Source organism: Cebidichthys violaceus, unplaced genomic scaffold (genome assembly GCF_023349555.1).
Source record: "Cebidichthys violaceus isolate CVI_PGR_0920_01 unplaced genomic scaffold, fCebVio1.0.p SCAF_14, whole genome shotgun sequence".
Taxonomy (NCBI): Eukaryota; Metazoa; Chordata; class Actinopteri; order Perciformes; family Stichaeidae; genus Cebidichthys; species Cebidichthys violaceus.
The window spans coordinates 15,673,592-15,683,521 of record NW_027176307.1 but is presented as its reverse complement, the minus strand read 5'-3'; the positions used below and the strand labels follow the sequence as shown (position 1 = coordinate 15,683,521).

The 9,930-nt window shown below is 44.7% G+C and overlaps 1 protein-coding gene across 1 annotated transcript in view; it reads left to right on the top strand.

The window, feature by feature from the left end:
* The window catches only part of nmbr (neuromedin B receptor), a 34,131-nt gene extending 25,607 nt beyond the window's left edge, over positions 1–8,524 (top strand). Inside the window, 2 exon segments of the mRNA XM_068709137.1 lie at positions 5,104–5,342; positions 8,325–8,524. Of these exon segments, the coding sequence (XP_068565238.1) occupies positions 5,104–5,342; positions 8,325–8,490 (405 nt within the window). The 3' untranslated portion in view covers positions 8,491–8,524.
* The last annotated feature ends 1,406 nt before the right edge of the window (positions 8,525–9,930 follow it).

Sequence of the window (9,930 nt, the reverse complement as noted above, 5' to 3'; positions counted from 1 at the left end):
GCGGGATTGGTTCTGCAGGTTTCCCCATTAACCAAAGTACTATGATTACCCGATGGTGGTGCTACCTCCATCACGTTGTCTCCACTGGTAGGACCTCCTAGAGGGAACTCCGTCACGTTCTCACGTCTCACTAGCATGAAGAGACACATACCAGACGGCACACTTCACTTTGATCACTGACTGCATTAGACATGTTTTTTCAACTGTTGTACCGTTCATGTTCTTTTCTTTTAGTAACAAGACTTTGATGAAGCCGGCTTTGGTGTCTCTTCCACCACTAGAAATCAGACAGAAAGGATTCAGACCACTTTTTAACGTCACGCTGGGAGACTTCTTCCTCTGCCGTCGGTGTAGTTCTTCTGCCGACATGACGGGATAACAAGTGCACAGATGGCGAAGTGTTGGTTCCGGATTTCAGCGTTTGTCAGCATTCGGAGCGTTATAGAAATGTGACAAGTTGACGGCTCGCGGCACCGCCGTCTCCTCCGGTGTCGATCCGTCTCAAACGGGCGTCTCATGACAGCTGGCAGCCCGCAACTCCCAGGAGACTTTGCAGGCTTCCTCCTCGGTGACAAAGGCAGCGGCTCTGACGATTTAACTTTATTACCTCTGAACACACTCGCAGCCCCGGCAGCAGCTGCAGGTGTGTACTGAAGTATGAAAGTACATTCATACTTCTGACAATGCACATACACACACACACACACACATTTTTACACACAGATTCACTTAATCCGCCCGTCCAGATGCGTTGTGACCCAGAGATGCAGGTGCCTGAGAGGATCTTATGAGAAACGCTGGCAGCAACTCCGATCAGCAGCACTAGCAGACTGGAGAGCATGATCCCCGCTCAGTACTCAGCTTGCTGCTGGGTAACTTTTTAAAACTCTTTTGTTTACTGTTTCTTGTCTCCTCCGGCTGCTTTTCAACATGATAACGATAAGCTGGAACGTGCACCTGTTCTTCACCGAGCAGAGTCTAACTAAGAGGTCATTGTGACAACTAACGCGTACTTCACTAACGAAGACCACGGCATACAACAAAAATAGGTTTCGAGAGGTTTATTGCGAGAGGGGTGAAGGGGTCGAGGTAGAGGGATGAAGGGATGCGGGGTAGGGGTCGAGGTAGAGGGATGAAGGGATGTGGAGTAGGGGTCGAGGTAGAGGGATGAAGGGATGTGGAGTAGGGGTCGAGGTAGAGGGATGAAGGGATGTGGGGTAGGGGTTGAGGTAGAGGGATGAAGGGGTTGGGGTAGAGGGACGAAGGGATGCGGGGTAGGGGTCGAGGTAGAGGGATGAAGGGATGTGGGGTAGGGGTCGAGGTAGAGGGATGAAGGGGTTGAGGTAGAGGGACGAAGGGGTTGGGGTAGAGGGACGAAGGGATGCGGGGTAGGGGTCGAGGTAGAGGGATGAAGGGATGTGGGGTAGGGGTCGAGGTAGAGGGATGAAGGGGTTGGGGTAGAAGGACAAAGGGATGTGGGGTAGGGGATGTAGGGATGAAAGGGTGTAGGGAAGAAGAAGGGTGGAGGGTAGAGAGAGTCGTAGAAAGAAGGTTGGGGAAGCTATGGTGGACCGTTGGTGTCCGATGCCTGCCGGGAACGGAGGGATGGAGACTAGAGTAGAGTGGGGTCTCTTTATGAGCTAATCCTTTTATTGTGAACTAATTACATTTTAAGGGCGGGTCAATACTCGATGTCTAATACTGATGTCATGTGAAAGTAGACTCAGACCACATACATGACGGCTGTGATGAGACCAGTCCAGCAGGCATTTAATTCTGCATTAAAGTACCTGAACCACTTTTTTTTGGATATAACTAGAGACCACATTGCGATACGATCACACTTCCTGACCCCTTTACTTCCGGCGCCTTTGCTCGGACCGCAGCCATCGCAGAATCCAACCTTCATTCTGATCTTGACTACACACCTGGAAAGTTCCGTGACTAGATCTTTCCACAGCTGTGACAACATCATGGTCACACAAAAATCTGTGCACACAAGGAGAAAACATCACCAGCGTCTGGTAATAATCCAAATAAAAGATGTTTCGCTAATGTGCTGTCTTTTCAAATGTCACAAGAACAATATCACTCATCTCTCTAGAAGATCTATGTCTGGAAGCAGATTGGTTTCTCATTAAATGTCTCACCCTGATACAGTTTCAGTAGGAAACAAATGAATTATAAGGAATTAATCACAGGTGCTGGTAGGTGGAGTTTATGACCTTTTAGAAGAAGAAGAAGAAATTTAGCTGGCACTGAATGTAAAAAATCAACCCGTTCTCATTTCCATGTCGCGTACTGACTTGGTCTGACCGGCTTAACCTGCTGCAGATTTAAACCAGAAAAGATTTAGGCAACAAAACCACAGAGTTTAGGAAACAATCAGGGTTTGGGTTTACATTTGTAAAGTGACAATCACAACTACTTGTTGTTTCACATGGGACACAAGCAGCGGCCTCCTGGTTGATAGTCCTGTGTTTGTTTGACCCATCCACCCATCCATCCTCCACTACCTCTACCACTACCTTTACATTACGTCATCACACTCTCTGACCGTCTAATCATGACACAGATACGTTTTCATCGTTGTCACTTGAAAGCTCAAGCGTCGGTATCGCCAACAGAAGGTCTGTGACGGGAGAGGAACGCTGAACCTCTGTTGGCATTGGACATAAATCATGAGGTGCAGAATAAACCGATAGAAGCATGATTAATGGGAAGGTGTAACGTTCGTATTCATCAGTGTATTACATGTTCATATTAATGTAATGTTTCATTGTACTAGAAGTCTGTACAAGTTCTTCAAAGCGGTTAGCAAATGATGGCACCTGCATTCGTCTTTAGACATTCAATTAGAAGTAGAGTCACCGTTGGATGTTACTCATTAGACCTGCTCCTGTACATTTGCGTCATGGATGAAGATTCATCTAATTTTAAAGTAAAATATGGAAGTCCAACATGCAAAATGGGACTTCTTAAGAGAGATGACTTTGTGAATCGATGACTTCTTCTGGACAGGCGTTCGGTGCAAACACAAATCCATGAAGTCCCAAAGTTACACTGCAGCTGCTGCTTCGTACCAGTAAACTACGTGTTTCCTTCCAGTTCACTGCAGTGACATCAAGTTCAGACACTCGCTGAAATACCAAACAGAAGCTCCTGAGAGAGAGAACGATCCTCCACCGAGCGCTCTATGTGGCCTCATGTGAAGTATGTGTACTTCACTCTAATGAGCTCCTTTGGGTTTTACATGTACATGCAAAATACAAATGGATTTAGAGGCATGTAGAAGAATATTCTGTCCAGGTTTAACATGCGGACGTCAGAAGGTCAGGAGGTCTGACGAGTACACAGAGAAGCACTTTGAGAAACACGGCTGACATTTGTCCGTGTGTTTGTGTTGAGTTGAATCCTTACGTGCAGAGATGGGCGACCTGTGCGAAGCGCGCATGACTGACATGATTGACCTTTTCCTCATGTCTCTGGCAATCGCTGAGCATCCGCCTGACGAGGTCAGACTCCTCGTACGCTGCTCCACACGTCATGATTCGATGTTTAAGGATGATTGCAGATCCATTTTCTCCCTCCGTCCACCTCGTCCACCTCGTCCATCACATCCACCTCGTCCACCTCATCCATCTCGTCCACCTGTGTCCGTCCATTTCGTCATGAGACATTAGCAGGACGCTCTGAGCGTCAAACCGTCACTCCTTTTTAAGCATGATTACATTTTCCCACCAAAATAAGTGACTGTTGGTGTAAACGATGTGTATTCACTGGTTGTATCAGCTGTTGTAGCTCTTCACGATTCCTACTCCATGCATGGTGGATTTTGTAGCTGCAGGGAGAGAAAGTGTTTAGCATTTATGTTGTTGACCCACCCATCCACCCTGACATCCTCCATAAGTGGTTTTGCAGGTTTAGCATCAGACATGTGTCTGGATCTTTATAAAACAAGCCCTGTCCCCCTAACATGTGCATGCATTCACCGATAATATGCAACAGCAAATATCTTTGAAAAGAAACGTAATGTCACGAAGACATAACATCCTTTCTGAACCAATCTGCAAGTTTTGATTTGCGACCTATTACTCTGATACAATATCCGCTCCTGGTCCGGGTTTTGGGAAACACATATTTGATAAAATACTGACTCTAGAATTACCGCCTCGTGGTTGTTTGGTCCGTCTGTCTGATACATTTCAGTATGTTTCACTGTCTTTAACAATGCCATGTAGGGCATTTAGGTTTGCATTCTTTTAGTTCTGGACTAATCGGGAAAATGTATTTTCCGACTGGAAGCTAAACTAAAGAAAAACGTCTTATGTGTGGTTTGACAGCTTCTCAGTGGCTTTCCTGTTGTTTCCATATTACATGATCAGTTCATGAACACACCTGAAGTCAGATGACGACTTCCCATATTGGGAAATGCGACCATCGTCTGTGCTTTCCGAGTGGAGAGTTCTCTTTTCTAGTTTCCTCATGAATTTCTTCTAAATTGTTGGTGTGTGTGTGTGTGTGCGTGTGTGTGTGTGTGTGTGTGTGTGTGTGTGTGTGTGTGTGTGTGTGTGTGTGTGTGTGTGTGTGTGTGTGTTTAATCTGTGTTTGCTGCCTTTACTGAACTGTTTAGTCAAACGTCACCTTCTGCTGCTGCTGACTGTCTGATACGGAGTTCTGGGAGTTTTTGGCAGCCAGTTCAAATGACAAAAGAAGTTGTGATGTTTCATGATGTGCAGTTTTATTCCAACAACACGTAGTGCAGATGTCAAACAGATGTGACTTCTAACGGTGTGCGTCTTTACTTCCTGAACACACACAGTGACTGTAAACTGCTGTCAATGAATGAAGCTGTCGTCTTCTAATTTAAAACAAAACAGCGGGGGTGGGAGGACATTATGAAGGGTTAGGGTTGTAGGTAGCTGATTGTATCGGCAGTAGATTATGAACATGAATGGTATCGCATCATCCCTGAATATATATACATATTTATATATATACACAAGGAAAGAGATGCAGTTGAGCTCCAGTTATTAGCCGGCTGCAGAATCCATCTTCCATCTTTCCATTCAAGCTGATTATTTCTCATCATCTCTCCTCCAGATGGAGACGAGGAAACGTCTGGCCAAGATCGTGTTGGTGTTCGTGGGCCTCTTCGCCCTGTGCTGGTTCCCCAACCACGTGCTCTACATGTACCGCTCCTTCCACTACCAGCAGATGGATCTGTCCCTGGCTCACCTCATCATCACCTTGCTGGCCCGAGTCCTCAGCTTCTCCTCGTCCTGCGTCAACCCCTTCGCCCTCTACCTGCTCAGCGAGAGCTTCCGCAGGCACTTCAACAGGTTGGACCTCATCTCAGTCTCTGGATCGTACTTCAGTCTTTAACTACGTCCAGTAACTAAAGGGACACTTTATGCCATCAGTAGGGTGTTTGCACATGCAACCATACAAACATTTCTTTAAGGACGAGGCTGATATTATTCCTTGTTTTTCATATCGTCAACAAATCCCATAAAACATGTAGAATCTCTCTAATTACGTATTTTCACAGTCTTATACTTCTTTTATGACAAACTGAGACAAACTTCTTGACTTTTCTTAAAATTATCTTTTAGATTGACTCTCAGCTCCAAGCCCATTGGCTCCTACTGAATCGTTAAGAAAATAAGGGCGTTATAATTAGGATAGCTGGTCACTGTAGTTTTCAGCAAACGTCATTGAAACAGGAGGAAATGGTGCATTTGTTTGGGACTATTTTCAGCTGCGGATTGATACAAATGTACTCCTTATTTATTGTCATGTATGGCAAATGGTTATTTTCCAGAAAGATCTCTTTATTTGAACAAAGTCTCAAAGAGTCCGACGAGCGACGAGTAGTCTGCCTATAAGAACGAGTGCTTCTTTATCCAACATGCCTGTGATATTAATTCAAAACGTTGTGGATATGATTGGACATCACTTGTCAGCTGATGAAGCAGCCAGTTTTTACAAGTGGACGCTCAACGCTCTGTTACTCAGAGTCACTGCTGTGACCATAGAGCAGATGGAAACATCCTAGATGTCTCGACTGATCGTACCTCTAAAATGTAGATGATGAGATCTACTGAAACCAGGAGACAGGCTGCTCTCTGTCTACAGACTGGTACATGGTAGTTGTAGACTAACCCAATCTTTCCAGAAGGCTCAAACATTTGTAAAAATACATTCAGACGGTGAGCAATTCCATTTTCTCAATAAATGGACTAAATCTCCTTTCGAGTGCTCCGGCTGAACATTATTCTACCTCGGCAAGATGGAACCCCTCTTTAAAATTCACGATTCCTCCAAAAGTGGCGACTGTCTTAGCGAGCAGCAGGAACCCGGGGGACGGGCTTTCGCGCTTCCATTTGGGTCGGATATGCGGGAAAACCCTGACACCTCAGGAGCAGCAGAGAATACGCAGGAGCAGTAAGATGTGCCTTCGGGAAGCAATTATAATGCGGCTGTGGCATGAAGCATGCGCCGCAAGTCACCTGTGTTTGGATTGATTTCTTATTATTTTAAAGGATGTTTCAAACGGGTCCAACTAAGTCCAAGTGTGAGGGTCTCCATAAAGAAGGGGAATGTTAAGCCTTCACCTTCTGCAGCTGGGGAACGAGTGTTTATGTCCCTGTTTCTTTGGGAGAAATAAAAGCACACAGTACAGAGTTACGTCCTCTAAGCTGCTGTAATGCTGACTCTCTATCAGGGCTGCACTGAGCGATTGTTTTCATTAATCAAATAATCTGCAGAAGACGGTTCTCAGGCTCTGTTTTCACGCTGGAGATAGACGTCGTCGTACGGCTGCACCCAATGTCTTCTTGAGTCTTGATTGTGGTTTTTGAGTGAAGCTTCCATTGTCGGTTGTCATATTTCAGGATGTTAAAGCATATTGGGAAAACATGATTTTACGTTATTGCGGTCGTATGGAACAAGTATGGAATAAAGCAGAATATGTTGTTGGATAAAAACATGTCGTACATTTTGGAAATGATCTTCTTTCAATACATTTTGACTTTTGGTCTGAGGAGTGAGACAGTTACAGGGACGAGGTGTTTGGAAACTGATGTTTCTGTCAGTTATTAATAATCATACTTTGATTGTTGATATTATGAATGCAGCATTGAAGTATTCGGCATGTTTACCATTAGATGAGCACGTTGTCCTGTTTGTCTCTATCTGAGAGAACACCATTGCTGATTTACCGTTACGCCGTAAAAAAAGATTGCAACGTCAAAAAAATGTGTTCTGCCTCCCATTTTTCCCTTTTCACACTTTGACAAAAGTCTATAAAATCTCAGAGAATAGCGAAACATGTTCATCGAAACAGAAGGGTTACCTGTGCTGTACCATGAGGAGCTGATGATTAATACACACAACATCACTAGAAATCCTTCTTTGCAGATTTCAACTAGTTTTCAGCTAAACCAGTCTTGATTCTGATGAAGACCAGCGTTACATCTAAAGTCAGTGCAGTTTGTAACGTGAAGCAACAGGAAGGATTGTTCTGCGTCAGCAGAGAGCGGATGACAACAGGCCCTTCATTAAGACAATGCATCGTAAGCTGTCTATTGTCTATTTCATTTCTTTCTCTTTAGTTATCTCCATGACCACATGTTCCATTCATATCAGCCTCATCCACTCATCGGACTTTACAGTTTGCATTGTTTGTTTTTGTTGTAATCACATTACTTTATTATTTAACACACCCATGTGTCTCTTGTTTCTGTCCCTGTCTAAGAAGCCGGCTGTGACTCATGGAACACACAACCTGCTGCATCTCTTATCATGGACTAAACATATTTGGTGTCCAGTCCTCTTTGTCTATTTTTCATATTCACTTTGATTTCACACCATTGTTTGTTTCCTTCCTTTTGTCCTGTCTGTGCTCTCTAGCTCTAGTTATTTCAGTCTCTAGGTGACGTTTCTGAAAGCCTTGTTTCAGAGTGATTCACTTTTATTAACCCTTTGCAGAGCCAAAGTATTGGAGCACAAAGAGCCCGTGTCTAAGATGTAAGTTTACCCAAATGGAAACCAATAAAACATGTTTAATATTGGAAACTGGAATGGAAGCAGATCATGTTCCAAATATGCTGCATTTCTGTTGATATTACATCGAGATTCAATTAAACTGTTTGTATCTAGAAGAGCATTAGTTATCAATCGTATTAATGTGACCCGTAAAATCCAACCTGTGAAATCTGCAGTGAAGATCTTTGAAGATCCTTCAGGACTTTCAAACTTCTCAAGGCTCACTCAGTTAACTCTTTCTTCTTCTTCTTCTTCTTCTTCTTCTTCTTCTTCAGTCAGCTGCGATGTGTTCAAGGTTCCCCCCCCGAGCGCCACGCCAGCTACATGCACAGCACCTCCCACATCCGCCTCACCTCCATCAAGAAGACCACGCCCGCCGCCGCCGCCATCGTCGCTCCGGCAGCCAACGGCAGCGCCAACAGACAGGAAGTGGCTCTGTGAGGTGGGAGGCTGCCAGTCCGTGGCTTCTTATCAGCTTCACGTCATCCCGAGAGTTCTGCAAACACTGGACTCCTGCAGAGACCACACTGTGTGGATGGACAGAGGGGATCACCGGCCTCGTTGTACCACTTGCTCCTTTCACACCGTACCGCTTCATATTCATCCTTAACTTGGCAACCAAACAAAACGTGCCTCTTGGAAATACATATACGAGTTCAGACATCAACAGGAACAGCAAAAAAAACAAAAAACTGAAAATGTTTGCTGCAGCTGAAAGCATCTATCTTACTTAAGAAGTTAACATTGCATTGGCTGAGAGGACGGCCACAGCATGGTGACCACATTAGCACGTCTTGTTTCTCTGAATGCTCATCATCGATTGATCTGAAAAGCCATTTTCATCCACAGAGAGACGGAGACTTCTTATCTGCTGCCTCCGGATAAGGATGCTCAGACGCAGAGCAACGTCCCCAGAGACGAGAGCAACGTCCACCTCTTATCTGAGGACCGACGCTCGGGACCACTGGTGGATTTACGTTTGACTCTGGTCTCTCTCTCTCTGAACTCCTGCTTTGTTGGAGATGAACTGAACACAGCTGTAGCAGATTACAAACTACCCAAAGCCTCTTAAACCAAAGTACCTCCCGGTGTGGAGGGGGAACCTGTTTGGTAAATGTTTGCTTTGTGGCTCAGTTAATCACCAACAGTAGTGTCTGTGTACTTGGCAGGAAGTTGGGCGAATTCCCAGGATTCTGCCTCACGGACAGGGTCAAGTACGGTGACCTCAGGATTATATCTTTGCTTTTTTTGCAGACTGGAATGGGATGCAGCCGAGTGTGAACAAGTCCAAATTGATGGCGCTCAGCCAGAAAACGGTGGGTTGCTGTACTTTGGTTCTATCGATCATGAATGTATTACAGAGGACTTCATTCTCCATAGAAGTTATATTGTCTGCTTGGATGGAAGACACATTTACATTTGTGCATGTGGCTTTGACCTGAACTAAAAGGCTCTCCGGGTTACATCAGCACGCATTAGCAATGAATTAACGGGAATCCTACCAATAGTCTTTGTTTTAGTACCACATGACATTATACAGAGTTGGATGTTTGAGACGGAGACATTCGATCACATCAATCAGTGATGAGCCGCACTTTCTCGGGTTAACTCTCACTATAAGAGATATTCCAATATCCCTCCTACCTACAGTTACTTTCAACCAAAGCAAATCAATAATAATAATACATCAGATTCATACAATGCTTTTCTAAGTTCTGTAATGTAGGATGAGGTTTTGTGATGTGGTTGTCGTGGAGTCCGGGCCAGTGATGATGATTTTGGACTGATTGCAGTTTCAGAAAGCGTCTTTACATGTTTTAATATCCAATGAGTATTGAGGAGTGATTGTGTTTCTTTGTGACTTCTTCTCTCGGTAACGAG